Consider the following 20,538-nt stretch of genomic DNA (forward strand, 5'->3'; position numbering starts at 1 on the left):
AAAGAAGAAAAAAAAAAACGAAAGTTACCCGTGTACGTAATACAAGAATGAGAAATAAATCATCGCGTCTAGCTCGATGACTTCTTTTTTAAAAATTCGATCTCGTGTGCTGCTGCTGCAGTCTCTTTCAATAACTGGGCCACTCGCATAAACACTTTTCTTCGTGCGCCCAATGTAAATGAACACTGCACACTGAGCGCGGTGCAAATAGAGGCACGCTTTGAATCTAATGCAAAATGAATGAGCATCTCACTGGCGAGAGTGCCGCTGTGACCATTCTGCACACCACGCACACGTACGCGCGCACGCACACGTGTCGACGGATTGGCACACGTGAACGCTGAATCACGCATTCTGCTGTAACGGAGATCCTTTATCGCACAGTTTTTTTTTTGTTTTTAATTTACGAACGATTCGTCGAGATATACCTATTAGAAGCAATTTCATGATTTTCTGCGTTCGCCTGATCTTTTTTTTTTCTAAGTACATTCAATCGACATGACAATTGCATCGATCGCGTTCGTACAAAAAGGCAAAAGAAAAAAAAAGACTCAATTTTGCTTGCACTGAGAACTATAGAGAAGGAAAAAAAACTAAAAGTTTTTAAAAATACATTTTGCGATATAGATGTTTGCGCATTCGTGACTCAATAAGTATTCGCACGCAAATAAAAAACAAGCAGCAAGGAGTACTCAAGTAACAAACGCAAAACTCCGTCATCGCAGGCTTATTACGCAGCAAAACATGTATTCAAACGCACAACAACAAGAGAATCGTTAATACCAAAAGAAGTCGTGTGCGGTTTCCTCGGCAACGTTAATTAACGCAAGCTCGATTTTGTAAGAGGAAACAGATGTTCTTAATAGCATGATTAATCGCCAAATTAAAACGTCGTTGAACCGATCGATCGTTCACGGTCACGGTTTGTTCGAGAGTCCCCGGAGGTTTTTCGAGATATAACTTGATTCTCAAGGTCACACGCTCGCTGCCGCGAAGGCCGAGCGCTCACCTACATATAAAGAACGGAAGCTCTCTTTCTCTTTCTCTCTCTCTCTCTCTTGCACATAGATTCCTATCGTATGGCTGTTAAGACTCTTCCAGGCTGTAATGGAGTTTCCAAAAGGCTCGTTCTGAACGTTATTACAGTTGCTGGGCCGTCGTGTGGTTTATGTCCGGTCGGTGCTTCAAGATGGAAAATTCTTCATTTTGCGAGTTTTAATATGGCTGTTGATTTATTTGAGAATTCATAAAATTAAGAGCACTAAATTCTGCGATGTTGTCTTTTTAATATTTGTGGCGAATTATATATTGTTTTATTGATTTTTGCGGGTCTACGTGTAAACGTTAAAGATGGTATTATTATGTCATTATTATTTTACTGTTTATAATTACTTTCGATCAATATCTGCAGATTAACTTGCTAATAATTGTACACTAGTGAGATTTACTTTGCTCACCAGCGCTCCCTTGTTATATTATCGATGATTTCTTCCTTGGATATTCCTTTACGTGTCAAAATTAATCCACTGGGCAAACAGTTGTTGCTTTACATAATCTTTTTTGCACACATTTCTTTTGTTCTTCTGAACAAAACAGTTTTTATATTTATTATAATTAACATACTTAAGAGATTGAAAAATAAATATTGTTTTGATAGTATGAAGTTTATCGCTTTGGTTTCAAAGGATATTGTATCCGAATGTATTGGATGGATTCATATTGGACCAAAAATAAGTCGCATGAAAAAAAATTGATATATCATATTCTTGAACACTAGAACAGGTCGAACAAACAATCTCGATTCTCGGAATATATTTTTTACCATTCGTGAATTGGATATATATATATATATATATATATATATATATATATATATACGTAAGACTCGACATTGCAAGAAATAAAAAAATATTTTCGATCCCAAATAGTCTTCGATTTTCCATGTCAGATCCAAAAGCAAAGAAAAGGACATCGTTGCTGAATAATTCTGTTCCCACAGTTAATTATAGCAATTCTCAAATTTAACTTGACTGGCAGTTGAGTTTTTTGTTGTCGTAGGCTCGAGTTTATATTTGACAAAAATAACTAAACTACTCCGTAGCGAAATGTTCACTATAACGCATTCCTAAAGAATTTCAGAGTATGAAACTCGCCAGCAGCAGTAAAACAAAACCAAAGAGGTAATAATACGTCACGCATCGCGCGCTCTTATTTAAATAACATAAGCGGCATCGTCAATAAGGCCAACAATAGTTTCTTTCGATAACAGAACGTGCATCATACGCACACGCACACATGCAACTCTCGTATTTTATCATCGCGCGAGTTCAATGCAATCTCGAACGTCTCTTCATTTTTCTTTTTCTTGTTTTTATTTATTTTTTTTGTTTCCGTTGAAGTGCGTATCGCCAGCTCTGTTTTGTTTGTCTTTAATTCTTGTTTACTCGCTTTAAAAATGCACTTAGCGCCGTTTTGTTATATATGCAAATTTTGCTCCCCCTGATCGACGCCTTTTTCGCCCACGGATGACTCATAACTGCTTTATTCTCCGTTACTCCGGCTCGGAAGGTTTTCCATTTGTTCCAACGGAATTTCCTCATCGCGCGTGTTGTTTTTTTACGGAGCGTGTCGTTACTTTTCTGAACACTGTCTATCGAGACCTCTCGATAAATATTATTATTAGTTTTACTTGATACGCACACAACAGCTTGTAATTACTAACTCACGTTGAACAAGCTCTCGCGCCAAATCGATTCGCAACCGACAAATTATTTTCGATTATCAGAAGTGAAAGTCCAAACGCTGATTACAACGTTTGAAAACGCAATAAAAAAACAATGAAGCTCCTGTAATTCTGTTTGTAAATTGGCATTCTCGCGGAAAAAGAGTTGCGCTATTAAAATTTTCTATGCCGAGCAAGTTTGATTCTTATTTGTTATCGCTTATCTCGTGCGTCTGAATTAGCATAATTGTTTCGTTGGTGAGAGTTTATTTGATTAATAAGTGACTATTATTCGTGTTATAGATCGATGCGGTTAATAATTCATGAACGCTACGCGACGCAACGCTGGGAGAAATCTGTAACAGGAAGTTGGCGGAAACGCTTATTATCGCGGGATACATATTGTTACTTTTCTATGGCTCACGTGTATATGTGCGGTACATTGTTGCCTAGTGTACAGGAAAACGTGCTTTGGGATAAATGCTAATTGTTTATGCATCGTGTGTTTTCCATGCACAAAGCGTTGTAGACCATAAGATGTTTAACGTTATAGAACAACAAAAAATTTAATGATGCAGGAAATGCTTTTTTTGTTGGTTTCCGATAGAAACTGTAAACGAGTATAACACTTTGAAAGCAAAAGTAATCTGGACAGAAAGTTTTAATCACCAACGTACTTAAGGTTGCTTTCTAACTTGGAAAAAAAATCTATTTCAACACTTGCGTCGATTTGGGTCGGCTCATGAATACAGATTTTTACCCAAATTTTGAGCCATCTTAGCGTAAATCTACTCAAGTTATGGATAATAACGGTTTTTTCCTTAGCAATGTTTAAGCCTACTGATATTGATAGCGATAAGACGTAACATTGACAATTAATATTCTAGGAGAGGTACCTAAAACACGTAAAAAAAATTATTTATCCTATTTGTGATACATAACATTCTTTGCCTTATACAAATTGTTACAAGTAGACCATCGATAAGAGACAATTTTTTAAATCACAATTACAATGTTCTTAGAAATACCAACACTCTTCTTAAGTTAAGAAAGAAATTTCTTGTTTTAAGTATGATATTTCTTAAAATTAGCGAGAGCTATGACAAGAACAACGTATTGTTTAACTTTAGACGATGTCGTTCTTATAAAACAAAACTACATGGATAAAATAAACTCGCTAATTAAGAAAATATCGTCTCATTTAAAAACCTTCCATTTGTTATGCTTGCAATATTTTTCAAAAGCCAACTTTTGCCTTGCAGAAATTTCGAAAGCCAATCTTTAGTCATTCAGGATAAGCAATTAGAAAAACAAAATAATCATCAGCCCAGTTCCAATTAACCGACGTCATCGGTTTTGTTTACTCGTCCACGTGGTATCGCTATTTGTCAAACGAAATGTCGTCGCTTCAGCTGCCCATCGTCGTCGTATCCTGCATTCATCAGCCTCGTCTCTTCTTTCTGCCAAGAGAAAAAGAAACGGAGTCTGGCGGCCAGTTTGGAATTTGCGCGACGACGACTAGACTTATAAGCTTTCCCCGTTATACATTTCGCGACAGGGCTTCTATTAATAAATCGCACGGCCGTCTATTTACCCGACACGATCCCCTTGAAAATGTGGTTTTTTGTAGTTGCTCTGCTCGCTTGTTCTAGTTGTCTCCGCACGCGAACTTGCAAAAAGCGAAGGGTTTTGATGCTTCATTTCACGGCATACCGCGGCAATTTTCTCGGAATCGGTTTGATGCAAGAATTTTTTACATCTTTTGTTTCGAAAATAATTTATTGAAAGTTGTTAAAAGAACTGGAGAATATCCTGGCTAGTTTAGCTAATTATTATAAATTAATCTGTTGAATCCTTCTACAATGAAATAAAAGTTCAGTACGTGTGGAAGATATGTTATAAAATATAATGAATGTAACGGTAAAATTTGGAATTAAGGTGCTTTCACGTTAAATCACACTGCTAGCAGTTTTGGCGCGTTACACATACAAGCAAATTACTGCGGTAAGAGAAGGACAACAAACAAAAAGGCCAAAGTATACGCGTTACCGTATACCCGTGCAATGATTTAATTTCAACTTGCTGTATTACGTCTTTCCTCGATTTATTCTCAACTCTAAAAATTTTCAGTTTATTTCCACGTTAGCGCCTCAGACTATATTTTTATGCATTTTTTAGACTGCCTGTTTACACCGATGCATCGGAGACGTTTGCTAGCAAAAGAAACAAAAAAAAAAATGAGAGAAAAAGAGGCGCACGCGCGCGAGATTAAAGTAGGCCGAAAGCCAGGTTTTAATCGAGAATGCGCATGTTCCGCTTATCACATCGTGATATCGAGTTTGACGAGTTTCATGCTATACGCTTATCGATAATGAGCTCTGCCGTATGGCTTTAAACCCCATTGATTAATGTCCAAGATGAATTTCTTTCTTTTCAGCCTTTCTCTGCCAATTTGTGATTCGCATGTATCTTATTTTGTGTACGATATATTAATCGAAAACACTGATTAGTTTTCAGTTCTCTTGTGTGTTAGTTGGTGATCGAGATATCTCGGGTCTGGCTAATTACGTGAAATGATGCTGTACTTATAAGTGGGACTGACGGAAAGTTATGGATTGAGGAAAGTCTCGATCCAATTTTTGTAAAAATTAAATTTTTTCAAATCGACGGTAAACTTAGTAATAATTGATTTCGAGCAATATACCATTTGTATGTCAATAGAAGCGTCGCTATATAGATTGACTACGAATATCGATTCAAGCGTTGAAATTTCACAAGCTGATCTTTCTATCTCTTAGAAAATGACATGGTTTTCGATATTTTTTGCAATAACTTGTAAGTAATATTCAACTAATTAAAAAAAGTGAGACTAGTAATGAAAACTAAAGAAAACTCCAATACTCAATCTGATAACGTATTCCTTCTACCATGGTAAAGCACAACTCCTTCAAGGCCGATCGATTTTCTCGCCTATGCTGTTGAACGAATTATTCCGTACACACGTGTAGTGGCACGTGTCCCTTTTCTATTAATTCTCAATTTAGGGATTTGTATGATTTCAGCATGTGTTTTTTGCAGATCACACGCTAAGAATAGCTTGCGCAATTATTGTGCGAATGCATGAACGTGCATCTATTAATTTTTTCATTTGCCACGTAATTCAGAACGTTTGTAGGTGACAGTCCTAGCGGGATGGAACTGCTGATCCTTATTTCGTTTCGGACAACTATGAAACGAGATTGCCGAAAGCTCAAAAGATAATTATTTTCAAAATCACACTGTTCATTGATCGTTAAAAAAATACAGCCTCATAATTATCGCTTCTGAAATCCAACTTTGTAGGTAAAATCATCTAGTTTTTAAAACAATTTTTCATACTGAAATATCAATTATCATACATGACAACTTGGAAAAAATGTATCGCTGCATTTTTTTGCATTGTTCACTTGTACTCACTTCTCTCTACGCGCTTACGTACGCGAAAGAAGCGCAAGTTTTCTTAAATGTATGCGCATGTTTTGCTTGCGGAAGCGCCGTCAAGTGCATATGCCAACTTTGAGGAAGAATTATGAATGTATGTGCCTGGTTCATTGCATTGGAAGTCGTGCGCACGTAACAATATTTGCTAAAATAATGAATAACTGATCCATCTCCGCCGTTAATAAAAGTAAAAGCCGAGTGGAAAAAAGAGCCAATGTGCTTTTATCGCATATCTTTGGTCTACTTTTTACGGTCGAATTCGGAATGGCACTATTCGTTTTCACTCGCACATTCATACATATCTCTTATCAAAATCGTGAATTCATTATGAATCTTCCCACGCAACCAAACAACTAATTTGGAGCAAACGGAAGAGTTCAGAAAATCGGCTATGTTTGAACAAACAGATAATTTATTCGTTTCCTGTGACGGCTTTTGTTAAAAAAAAAACCAGAATCGCTTGCGCGAATAGTTCAATCAAATTCACAATGGGTATAAAGCGAATGAGGAAAGGTGCTAGGAAAATAAAGAAAGAGAAAGCGCGTCGCTATCTTGTCGGTTCAAAAAGCAAGAGTATCGATAAAAGGTGTATTGTGCGAAAAAATAACAACAAAACGTGAAAATGGGATACAATAGTTACGTTCTGTCGTAAAGATCGCTATCTACGCTTGATGAAATTGAAATGGTATAGCCTATTTTTTTAATGAGCGTTAGCGTGAACGGATAATTTTTTTTTCGCGAGAACTTCTTAACGATTTTTCTTCGTTTTCTCAAAGTTTTAGTCTATGGGATAATTTTTAACGCTATTTCTATATTTAGATGTATCTTGTAAGTATACGTACGAATAATTATCTTACATAATGTATTTTTGCCAAGCAGAAAATTAACTTGATCTATGTATCTACTTTAAGAGGATCGTAAAAAGCCGAAAAGTACGTTTTTGATGTTGTTTAACTGATTACTGAAATACGCAAAAGTCATACCTGGTATGCATAAACAAAATACTCCACGATGTCAAACTCGTAACTAAAAAAATTACACCTGGCTCATCCATCACTGAGCCACAAAAACAGTCAGTGTACATCCGAAACAAAAAAACATAAGTGACTGGAATATACAATCTTATGACAAAAACACGAAAGAAAAGAACGAAGAAAAAACCAGTAATAAAAATTAAATGTTCTCCTACAACGTGGCTTTTATGCATATTATTGACGCTTTAACGCGCGCCGCACGCGCGCGTGCAGTTGTGGCATAGTAGCAACAATGAGGAAACGGCAATAAAAACAATGAAGGCGGTCGGCCCGCGTGCGAATCGATCTCATCTGTGTCGCGCGCGGAATCGATGCCGCGTGACAAGATAAAAGATTATTGTGTTATAAATCGCTGACGCAAGCGAACCGTTCGCTTTTCTACACATCTTGAATGCGTCCACACCTGTTGACAAGCATGTAAGCTATACACGCGCGCATCGCTCCCCCTTTTCTTAGCCGCTGACTTATTTTCCGGTGTGCGTTTCTTTCGTGCGGTAACCGAAACGTTTTTCTTTCTTCTGCTTAATTTTAATGATATTTACCTTGTGACTCCACTTCTTGTGCATGTAACAAATGCTTCCCAGATTGGAAACTTATTCTTAAATTTACAATCCACACCGAAAACTCACAAAAACCAGACACCAAGGCGAAGAAAACTTCACTCAAAAAAACTCAAATTTATTTTTCTCGACTGCCAGGTCCAAGACGTTTCGCTGACGTTGATGATTGTTTCGCCGAAACAACACAACACGACACCATCGTGCACCTTCGAATCCATTTTCGTACATTTTTTCTTTCGTTCCTTCCTTTCCCACGCGCCTCTGACTATTTGCTGCGATCGGCTGTAATTTTTCTGCACGCGTAAACAAACAACCGTCTTATAAGCCCATTGTCTTTCTCTGTCTCTCTCTCTCTCTTTCTCGAGTTTTGTTGTCTGACTAATGACTATTAACGCCGTATGCCGACTGATTCACTCGCAGGCAGGCTTGAACGTCTTCTTTCGAATTGTGTTCTCTTTCACACATATACGCACATATATGCAACACTATTCGCCGGTCGCTTCATGTATTGTTCCTTGCTCTTCGGTTTGTTGTTTTTATTTTATTCCTTTCGCGATAAATGTTAATGGATGTATCTCCTTTTTCCCGTAAAAGAAAGGAGAAACAGCACTGAAATTCGCCAACCACAAACACTTGAGCCTTGCACTTGGTACACTCGTACGCGGGAAATTCAAAACATCACAATACTTGAGCGCGCTTGTGAGACTCTTTTTTCCCTTTTGTTTTCCCTCTGTGAAAGGAGATAAAAACAAAGGTATAAGCAGCTGGAGAGAGCTTGTTGATGGTGTATGTAGCCAGCACAGCTCCAACGCGCGTGCGACGAGCGAGTCTGACTAGCGCGAAACGAAACACACTAGCTGCCTTGCGACGACGAAGGAGCGCGCGGCGCGGTGGCGGCGGTGGCAGCAGCACAGCGGAGCACAGAGCGCGGCCCCCACGTTGTTTGTCTCGCGAGTGGCCTGTTTACATGTTGACTCTGTTTACGCGTTTTCTGCTGCCTGCGCCTTCGTCTCCCCTCCTCCTACACATGCTCGTGCCACACGCTTCCCGCTTCAGCGTGAGCAGTTGTGTTCTCTCTGTTCTGCTCTGTTCTTCTCCCCTCCCTTCTCTTCTCTCTCTCTCGCTCTCTCTCTCTCACTCTCTCTCTCTCTCCCTCTCACTCTCTCTCTCTCTCTCTCTCTGTTAACATTCGAGTCCGATGTGTATAGTCTTTCTGCTGTTGCACGTTCTATACTCGCGTGTGCACACATGTGCTCTCTCCTCTCTCTCTCTCTCGCTGTGTCGCTTTCGAGGTGTTGTGCCCGTGCGAGTTGCACTTTTCTTTTTTTTTTTTTTCGTTATTATTCTTTTCTTTGATCTGCTGTGCATGTCTGCAGCCTCGTCTTTTTTCTATGCCTCGGACAGTTTTGTTATTTGACGGATGCATTAATGTCAGCTGCTGTATAAGAGCTTTTGACACTGACGACTGTATATGCGAATTCCTACTGTTTCGATTTTTCCTCTCCGGAGCGTGCGGTACGGCATGCTTGTTTTTTAGATTGTGAGTTAAGCAGGATGTATTACAACTTATTTCACATACACATGTTGGTTTGATGGATTTGACTTTTGATATACGATCGATAACGCATTTAATGTACTCGCAAAAACGCTTCTTACGTAAACGCAAATATAGACGCAGGCACAGCAATATACGCAGAAGCTGAACATTAAGACTGCACAAAGATTTTTATTTTATTCAAGCTACTTCCGCCTTTCTTCACTCCCTTTAAGTAGGCGAGCTTCATCTGAACATATGGCGAGTTTCCGAAGCTAAGCGTACTTTATTCTATAATTATGATATCGGAAAACCATGAGGAAAACTAGGATTGATATAATCTTAGAAACATATTATTTAAACTCTTTGGTCAACTTAATACATGTCTGTTTTGTTTTTTTCTTAATGTAAATAAACCGGATTTTCATCGAATTAGCATCGACACCGGTAATCGACTTTTCACTTCACTCGCGTGTTTGTAATGCTTTCGACTCAGACACATGCGTTTACAGAAAAATAATAACTTACCTGACGTAGATTGGTCGACTATAAAAATCGCGTGGCTGTTTGTCATGACAATGCGCTTGCGCGTGTGTATAGTAGATGCGTGTGTGCGTTTTTTTTGCATAATGCAGGTGTGCAATGTCAAGTCCACGGCGACTTGAGTTTGTTCGCTTCTTCGTGTTAACGTTACTCGTATGACTTATTCATTATCTAGAGTGCTACGTGAGTTTCGTAATGATTTTTTCCTGCTGTTCCTGTAGTTCCTGCTGATTTGAAAAAAAATGTTTCATTTGGGCATAAACTTATAATAAAGTTTGAATTTGATGAAATCAATGATTCTTACTCATACATTATACAATTTTCAAAACTTTTGATAGTATAAAATATCTTTATAAATTTATTTTAATCTACGGAGTAGTCGAATAATAAACATATCACTAAAAGCAATGATAAAAAAATAACGACAGCAATACAAGGTGTTAAAGATTTTTATTTGAAGATTAAAGCGATTGGAATAGATCAGAGCGATTACTTCAAGTTTCTACTTCGTAATATTTACATTTAAAAAAATTTAACCACTGAAATACGAGAAGTATAATATATAAGGATAGATGTTAACACTCGATGATATGGCTGTTTACTAGAATGCTGACCGATTTATCAGATACCAAATAAGTTTATTTTATCTAATACTTTTAATAAACGTTCTAGTTATTAGGATTAGGAAAATCCACGTGACTTGCGTTTTCTCCAGCCCACACAAATTTATACAAAAAACAAAACTGGTTCCACTACGACAAAAAGTTTAATCGATTGAAAATGTAGAGGATCGCAGTGCTCTATTTTTTTATTGCTACTGTTTATTTCATTTGTAATACTCGCCGACACGGTTTTAAAATTTACTAGATTATATATAATTAAAATGTATTTATTTTGCAAACCTACAAAATCAAATTCTCATGGCTTTTTGAAGAGATGAGTTTGTGAAAGCTACAAGTAGCATATTTTAAATAACAACTTTTCAATCTTGTTATCCTATAATTTGGCGGGTACATAGTAAATTAAACAAGTGGAAATTAATTACCAATTAAAATGTTACAATGTTGCTTCAATCGCAGACTACGCTAAATGTATTTCGAGAGATATGTATAATGCAGAGAGCGGAAGCTGTTGAACTTTCTCTCGTAAATCGCAATTAAAAAGTGCAAAACGGCAAATTGTCTTCGTGCGCGTTCGAAACGCATACATTAACGTGTCGGATAATTCGCGCTTTGCCTTTAGCTTCAATTAAACGGAAAAGTAACAAATTGTTACGTTCGCGTGCGAGAGAGATTCGAAAATCCGATTGGCACTTGCGAGCCACGCGTTGTTGGAGATTAGCATCTATATCTTAGACCGACGCTAGCACACATCCGTTCACTTTTCGCGTACATCACCATTCACTTTTTTGCTTTCCCCTTGTAGCGTCATGCGTTGTGTTCTATGTGTGTTACGTTTCTTTTGTTTATTTCTCCTTCAAATGATTACCACATTTGCCAGATGACGACGTTGTGCGCGCGTATGTATGTGTGTATGGTTTGGCGTCTTTTGCCTTCGTCGCACGAATATGTAAGTGATGACGGTTTTGTGCGTTGATTATCTTGTTGAATGATTGACCGCTACGAGCTCATGGGTTGCCAGAGATTCGTATCCTAGAAGCATGCATGTTTAACAAAATCGAAATATCCCCTTTTTGTTACGTCCTAATTTGTTTGTACAATTCGTTTACTTAACATTTCAAAAATATAACGGTTAATTGTTGTTGATTAATTGGTTCAAGGTAATTCGCACATAAAAATGATAAATTTAATTTCTTGAAATTTCTTGATTGTATTGATTTGGACAAATATAAATAGCTACAGAATACAATAAAAATAAATTATTATAAATTCTAATTTATTTACATCGTTTATATTAAAAGTGAGAAAGTAATACTTGAATGAACATTTCCATAAATTTTAATTTTTCTGATTATGATACTGCCGAGAATGACAAATTATTAGTAAAAAATATAGAGTAAAATATTCTTGTCGGCATATAAATTAAGAAATATTTATTCTGGAAATTTCAATGGAACAAAAGAAACATTTTGAAACACACTGTATGTAATTAAAATGAATTTCTAATAATTGAATTCCCTTCTCAATCGCGGTGTAAGTATAGAACGAAATTTCACCTTATCAACAAATCTCTCTTTGACTCTCTGCATTGTTTTTGCATACGAGGGTCTCTCGTATGTCAGCTTGGCTATTGCGTTTGTTTGCATATACAACGCACATTCGCTCATCCCGGCTTGAAAACTGCAACGCTCTACTTACTAGTTAAGAGATGACGTTACGCAGGCGCCTTTGGCGTTAAAACAGCACGCACGTCTCCTTTGTTGCCGAGTTCGCAAAGTAAAATTATACTCGTCTATATGTATATATGTACCTGATGTGTAATTGTACGATCAAACATTCAGATGTATTATTTACGTGAGAATAGAGATAGATTTTTTCTCTTATTACTGTACTTTGAGTCATCGAAACGAACGTTGGCGTATACTATCTTATCGTTTTGTAAGTAATTTCCGGTTTTAGTGTAGAAAAAAACACAGGAATGGTACAGTTATGTATGTTGCGACAGATGATATAATTTTCAGCTGTGGTACGTACGAAAAACGTCCATTGTCGTTGACACACAATGCAACTTATGCAAATTGTAAAGACAACACGAAGCTTTTTTCTCTTATTCATCTCAAAATAGCCTCACAGCAGTTACGTCGCGGCCCAGGCTTGCCGCTTCGGTTATTTACCGTGCAATTTTATCTGTACACGAAACTTCAGGGTGTTGAAGTACTTACACGTGCATAATTTTTTTTGTTACCTTCTAACATATATAAGCGGCAGTATTGAATTATATAAATAGTTTTTTGTAAGAAAATATTTTTTTTATTTGTTTCAGGAAAATTTCTTGTGTCAAATGCAAAAATGAAGAAATATTAAATGCAGACATCTCAACAAGTTGATCCCGTAACGAAGTGAGAACTAAAATTTGCGAAATGGTAATGTAGAAAATATGAAATTTCCTTCCTGGCTCATTAGATTTATCACTTAAGCGCTATTTTATTATGTGAATATTAATACACTACGATTCTAATCTACTTTATGGAGCTGGAAAAAAAAATTATTCACATTAAACTAACTATTTAATAATAGTCGTACCGTACTGTAGGTCTGTGATCACATGAAATATCTAAATTATTTCTTTAGAAAGTAACTCAACTGTCGATATTTGATTTATCAAAAAACGAGCGTACTACCACATAATTCTGAGCTCGCGCGAATCAGTTTACTAAGCGACACTCTTCTTATTGTCCCTTTCTCTTCATTTGTCTCTCGCGTAAATTCCGCGTGTGTTTTTTGACCTCGTAGAAATCTCATCAGCTTCCATACATAAACAGGCATTTACAATGGTCATTTGCCCGCGCGCACATGCGCACGATTCATGTCTTTTCTTCTTTTATTCTCTCTTGCTGTTCGCTCTTTTATGTTCCGCTTGTTGAACTTGTACTTGATTTCGGTGCAGATGTTTATTCGCCGCCGTACAATTTTTCGTGAGTAAGTTTTTAGCGCGACTCTCATTTCATCCTCGCTCTTTTTTAACGCTTTGTTAATCTCATCGATTTTATGTTAACGTTATCGTTTAACTTTTAGAAAAAGCGTTACTCTATTATTTTATTTTATATTAATTGATTTTTGCTACTCAACGTTCTTATCACATTTTTATTTGTGTGATTAATGTTGGTATTGGTGGAGCGATTAAACAAAGTAATCAGAATAGGTGTAAAGAAGTTAAAATTGAATTTCAATGGCTGAAATTAGAAATTTGAAATTTGAAACTGTTGGCTAAATATTCTATGATTAATAAAAATGTTATTTCTTTAAAGTCTTAAAATATATTACAAATAAGTTTTATGTGTATAAATAACCATTTTAGAAATAAATAACAGAAAAAATTTAAAAATAAAATATAAAAAGAACAACATGGTAAATAAAAATGTGAAAAAATTTTTTTTTGAATTCTTTCTCTCTTCTACAATATTTATTAAACATTTCAAAGTTGGAGTGCACAAGGATCAATTTCAATATTCTTAAATGATGCTAATCAAAAAAACATTATCCTGCATAATTCGAGTTTACTTACATTGAAATGGCTCAAAATTTGAGTAGAAGTCTCTCTTAAAGGCTACAAAATATATCAATTATCCGAAATCGACGTTAATGTTGAAATAATAATTTTTGTTTGTGGCTATAAGACTGTAAACGAAGATTTGTTGTTTTGTAACAAGAAAGTAAACTTGATAAAGCAAAGTTTTTTGCACAATTATTATAAAAAAGATATATTTTATCAATAATTTTTTTAACACTTTTATCAATTTCACTGTTTCATACACTATCGTGCCAATGTAAGAAATACAAAAGAAGAAAGCGCGATCACTAGATCAATTCTAAATTAAAAATGCTCAGCAGTAGTTATCAACGAACGAAGTAACTGAAAAAAAATTGAATTCGAGCGCAACTAATTACGCGCGTGCAAAGAGAGAAAGAAAAAGGAGAACAAGTTGCGTTATATCTCGGTGACGAGAAGATTAGATCTGACGCATTATTGATAATTACAACACATGCATTAAGTACATGAGTGAGAAATACGGAAACGGGCAAAAAACGGTAAGTGGTCGTCGGCGTGCCTTATCTCTCATTCCACTTTTACTCTCGCTATATACGCGACGCTTTTGCTCTCTTCCAATTGCGGTCGCGCGGTGCGCATATATTCACGCTCACGTGACTCACGACCATGTGTATAACAATTCTATTAATAAGTCCCGCCAGGATAATGGTGCGATTTTTCAGCGAGTATCAATACAAACAAACGTGAACGTATGAGAATAACACAGAAAAAGTATCAATACGTGATTGTTATATGGTTCCGGGGCATGCTTGATAAAGCTTATCAAGTTCTCTTCATTTACTTGGCAGGAAGAAAAGAAATTCAATTAGACTGTTGGGCTTGTAAAATGGATGAAACAGTCAGTGGATTTTCACTGGTGCTTTTCACACAAAGCATGAATTATGAAAGTTTTATAGGACAAAGTGAAAGATTAATATTTAAGAAATTATAAAATATGCGAAATATCAAAATAAATGAAGTTATGCTGTATTATTAGATAGATGCAGGGCGAAAAGCATTGAAGTGCACTATGCAGAGGCTCTCTTACTGACTCTCATTACCCTTGTCATTAAAGACCTCGTTCTCGTTCATCTCGCATTCTCATACGTGGTTTTTCGGGATTTGATAATTTTACGCGAAGTCTAGTTCAATTACAGCTACATGCCGACGAAAAACAGATCTGTTCTTACGATTTCACAGGCTGACCCTTCTTAGACCTAGAGATCTGATGAGGTATTTCCGAAGGGATTTGGTGCGCTGAATCCGAATCCGAACTCAGAATTGCTCCATTACCCTCTGTTTTCGGGATATCCTAACCTACAAGCGTCCAAAACATGTTTCTTAGTATTTTACAATCTCTGTAACTTTCTAAAAAAATTTTTTTCACAAATGTGACGAAGGCATCTTAAAAAATAATTCTTGCCCTTCAAAACGCACTCTTCATTTTTTCCGACAGAAATATCACACATTGAAGTATGATAAATTTGCATTTTCGCAAATGTTGTTTAAGCAAAGGAAAGTTTCGCTGAAAAATAATCTTCGTTAAAAAATAAAACAATATCCCAAGTACCTTAATGAAAGAACCCCATACCCTGCTAGATTTACCACTATTATCTTTCAGTTTATCTCAAAAATAACCGACTCCGGAAAACATTTGACACTCTTTTACGCTCTCCACGCCCTATATCATTGTGCATTCATCAATTATTATCGAAGTGATGAAGAAAGGTTCTATATATTCGTAAAATTTTAATGGATCCATTGTAGAATTAAAATGACTAAAAAATTGATTTGGAATCGTTTCACGACACTATATACATGCCTCAATATTTTATGCGAGATCGTGATGAAGTTAAGTATTTAACTGATAAGTCTTTATCGATTAAATGTTTACACGGAGTGATAAGTCTTTGAAAGGCGCGAAAAAATTGAATGAGTTATAAAGCGTTACTCTGAAATTCCGTTGTACTGAAGATGTTAAGTGGCCGTGTCATGTTAGATAATGTTCATACCAATCTAGATCGAACTGGTGTTAGAGTTATAGTTAAATATAAAGCAAAATTGATGTGTAAGTTCCTGAAAAAAGGGAGAGCTTAATAACTGAAATCCTATATAAGATATCTATAATTGAAGCGTATAAATCATAAAAAAGAAGTTTAATTTCAATTTGATTATCTAAATTCCTACATATAGTATTTAAACGAATCAATGCAAAAACTAAGTTTTTGAAATAGTAAGTTTAATTGTTTGATAATATCTACATCATATTTCACAAATGTAGATAAGATAATTGTATACAAGATTATTCAAAGTTGTATAGGCCATGTATCGAGATTGACGTTAAATTTTCAGTATTGAATGGAAAATCTGTTGTGACACGTATTTCAACATTAAATATTGTCGCGTATATTTCATATGTGAAATCACATCTGCATTCAAACTGTCGCCTCTTGCTTGGTTTGGAGAGAGCAAGTAGCCCCCCGCCCCTTCGCGTAATCTCGAAAAATTCGCAGACGTATCGCCGGTCACGGCGCGGGCTCTCTCGACTCTTGGCCGTGCGTGAGGGTTCGCAGATAAGGCGTAATCCCCTTTTGCTCGGGCTCATACGTGCGCACTTTGCATGCGGGCCAGTAGAGGCAGACAGAGTCCTCCCGAGAAAACAATAAACAGCCGTGAGGGATGAGCTCCCTATTTATTGGCTTGCCTTAATGAGCGGTTATACGGTGGTCAAAACCTCTGTTACTACCGCGCTTGCAAGTGTTACGGGGTGATAAACTGGCGTGGTTTCGATCAACGATCCTGCTTATTTTTTGGTGAATGTTCAACCTCGCCTAGACTCGTGTGCACGCATCGATTCTTTCCGCAAGCGCTCGCAGACACTTGAAAATTTCGCTCGGCTCCCTGCGATTGATTCGAGCGGGTTTTCGGTGGAGGCTACTTATCGAACTTCCCGCTGCCACTTGTGCGAAATCGGCCGACGTTTATTATGAACTTGTTTTAACAAGCTTTTATATTTATTTAACGCTTACTTGAGTTAAAGGTCGAGTGCTACCGCTGCCCCGCAAGTTTAATTACGATGTACATTGTGCTGCGAAAAGTAAGTTTTTGTTGTTTCTTTAGAAACGATTATATTGCAGAGAGACAATGATGGAAACTAAATTAACTTGGAGTTTCGGAGGTTCATTGTCCACTGTTTAGGATTGAAATTGATAAAGACATTTAAGAAAATGGAACTATTTGCGAACTCTTTTCAATAAACTATTAGACTTTCATCAGACGAGTATAATACGATTTCAATTCATATAATTAGATTGGGCCTGGTATAATCTCATAAATCTAGATGCTCCCCGCATTCCTTCAAATTTACCTGTTCAATGAGAGCTTTGACGAGCTTGAATAATACATGACGTGATGCGCGACTAGCTTTGCATTTTCCAACGAACTCTTTAATTTTCTATGTATCGATTTGTGTTCGAAATTACGTTTGCGAATCGATAATTACTTGCAGTTTTCTGTTGTTGCTACATGAAGAGAAACTTTACTTTGCAGCATAAGAAGGAGCAAACGAAGAGGGGAGTAAAAGACCTAAGCAAGCCACGGATTGATTGATGCTTACACTCAGCGCGAAACCGAAACTTTCTCCATTATACCGCCAATATGCAATATACCAAACTACTGTTTCTCTTTTGCAAGCTCGACACCGAAATATCCATTTTACAGCCAAATTGAATACCCTTTTTTGACAAGAGAAAGAGAGAGAGAGAGAGTGGAAAAATGGGTAGGACGTTTTTTTATCGTCTGACCATACTTGTCTCTCACTACTTGAACTGCATGCAAGACCACTTTTCACGTATTCGTTTTTACCTATTGAAAATAGTGAAGAATACATGCTTGCTAATTCGAGACAAATATAATTACTGAGCTTCAAAACATTACAAGTAAAAATTGACCGTTAACAAGCTTCGTAACGATGGTCTACACCCAATCGAGACAGCTACTACAGCAGAAGTGAGATCGTATCGCCAGGCATAATGTCCCAAAGCTCGCGTCCCTCTCTTGTGTCTCTTGGAGCTCCTACTCTTTGCCATCGACAAGCTAGCAAACGTATAAACTAAGTTCGCCACACTCTCTTTTCCGTGCGAGCGAACGAGTTAAATCGTCCCGGCCTTTATTGCCGTCTTAAAGCAGTTAACTTAATCCCGAGTGTCGTGGAAATCGGAGATCGCTTTTTGGTGTATTTCGCCGTGAGACAAAAACATTAACATAAATCAGGAAAGAGGACTTGGTAAGAGAGAGAGAAAGAGAGAGAGAGAGAGAGAGAAGTCGAATGAGCCGAAGCTCGCCGTGCCCTTATCGTTTTCCAACCAACCCTCCTCTCTCTCTCCCTTACCCCTCTTTCTCACTCTCTCTCTCTCTCTCTTGCACGAGCTTTCTAGAGATGTTTATTCGATTCACTTTACTCTGTGCGTTCTCTCTCCCTTTCATGCTTTCTCGCCCTTTCTAATTTTGTTTTTTATTGTTATTTTTTTCTTCTATTTTGGTTTTGTATATTTATTCTCTTTAAATCGATCATTCATTTGACACATTGATGGGTTTCATTTTTTTTATTATTAGCATTATTGATTTTCAGTAATTTTTTAAAAACATTTCTTTAAACTCTCGTATACGCAAATATTATTCTCAAATTGTCCAAAGATTTACAAAAGCAACGTACATATCTTATTTCGTCGTTATACTATCATTCTTCTGCAGTAAATGAACAAGTTTGAAATGTTTTTGCATTCCAAGGAAAATTTAACTAGTGCACCAGTAATACGTTTACGAGAATTCGTTATAGCCTTTCGAGCAAGCTGCATTCCATTAGCCAAGCATCGTATTCCCGGCAATTAACGCGTGTTACCGAAAATTTTCAAGACTGGGCAACTGACGCCGACGTATTTTTCATTTTTCTTCTGTTTCCCCTCTTCTCTGCTCGGCTTGTTTTGCTTTAGTTCCAGCGTTTCAAGTTTTCTGGCGTTCGCGAGTCGGCTAAAATCAATTAAGTCTTTAGCCTAATGAGACAACGCTTGCATTTGCACAGATTTATCATTGTTACTCTCTTTTTTCCCTTTCACTTATAATACGATGTCACTTTGATAGTCCTAAAATATTTATTATTATTGAGCAAAATTCCCGCGCACGATCACGAAAGCAAACAGCATAACAAGAAAATGACGAAAAATCGAATCGTGGATAGCCTCGATATAAACATACAGCGTATAAATAACTGAGATAGAACGACTCTAGATTGGGAATATATAAAGACGCAGAGGAAGTAAAGAAAGGCACAAAAAATCGAAACATAGCTCGAAAGAGAAAGAGTCGTCGATGGAGCGTCGCAGAGGCACTTAGCCAAGGGCTAGTACTCTTTCCCCTCAACACTTTTGGCTTTTAAAGCGTCCCCCGATAAATAATGCATTTGGTGTTTGCGGCCGGTAAAAGGGTCCTTCCCAGACGTGTGTCCTTTGCCTTGGCTGACAGCTCGTTAGCAGTTTGCCTATATATACGGATGAGCTTTTCTTTTCGTCAACTGATTTATGTAAGAAGACCGAACGAAAAAAAAAAAAAAAAAAACTCATAGATTCATGGAGTAAGAGCTAAAGCGTGTTAATTTGCTGAGAGAATCAATTGATCGATCTGTCAATCATTCAAGAATGGACTATTAATTACTAACGGCATTTAAAATGAAAAGCCAATATGATGATTGATTAATTCTCAAAGTGATCGTTTTCAAAACTCAGCTACGTTGTTGGAACTTGAAGACACGTCAAAACCATCCTAAGACTAGGAGCTACGAGTTATAGAATTATCAAAAACAATTATGACGAGCAACGACGGGCGTTGAAAGGCGCAGTTATGGAGGTGAGATAAAGAAAAGGCAAAGCTATAATAAAGCGTTGAAATTGAGAGGAGAGCATTGTCTGGGAATTTAACGGGCAGATCAGCAGCTTATGCCAATTATAGACAAGCGCGTGTGCACTTTAAGACGTCTTCTTGGGCATAAGATGATTTCATTTATTTCAGCAGCTTTACGATCTACTCCAACTTTCCACGCTAATCGCATTAAATTCCGTAGACGGGGAGGCTTCGTTTCAATTGTGTATTACTTGGAATATGAGTTTAGAGTTTTGTATGAATTCAATGGCGTTGGCAATTAGATTTTATTGTGAAGTTGAAAGCAAATTTGCTGCTTATCATTGTGGATATCGTTGATGAATATACCAAAGTGTTCTTAATGAGATTAAAAATATCAATTATATATGCATCAATATTTGGCGAATTGAACTTTCTACGTAAAATTTGATAAATTAATCAACAATTATATAAATTATGTAAAACTTGTCAAAAATTTTGCAACATTTTTCCACTCTAGTGCTTTAAAATATCGGAAAGATGCTCGTATTATTGATTATCGTA

At 36.8% G+C, this 20,538-nt stretch overlaps 1 protein-coding gene across 12 annotated transcripts in view; it reads right to left on the reverse strand.

Moving 5' to 3' along the window:
* LOC131669845 (forkhead box protein P1) overlaps positions 1–20,538 on the reverse strand; it is a 203,407-nt gene that overhangs the window by 164,567 nt on the left and 18,302 nt on the right. Inside the window, exon 1 of one of the 12 annotated variants that reach the window (XM_058945025.1) lies at positions 9,859–9,898. The exons of 9 other annotated variants lie outside the window; for them this stretch is intronic. Coding sequence is in view for 1 of the 3 variants with exons in the window: in XM_058945016.1 (XP_058800999.1) it covers positions 7,779–7,802 (24 nt within the window). In the remaining 2 variants the exon portion in view is untranslated. Of the gene's footprint in view, positions 1–7,185; positions 7,252–7,778; positions 8,722–9,858; positions 9,899–20,538 lie in introns of those variants that run through there. 2 more of the 12 variants (XM_058945016.1, XM_058945028.1) reach the window with 2 other exon arrangements.

This window comes from Phymastichus coffea, unplaced genomic scaffold (genome assembly GCF_024137745.1).
Source record: "Phymastichus coffea isolate CEN01 unplaced genomic scaffold, Cenicafe_Pcof_1.1 PCOF00097, whole genome shotgun sequence".
Taxonomy (NCBI): Eukaryota; Metazoa; Arthropoda; class Insecta; order Hymenoptera; family Eulophidae; genus Phymastichus; species Phymastichus coffea.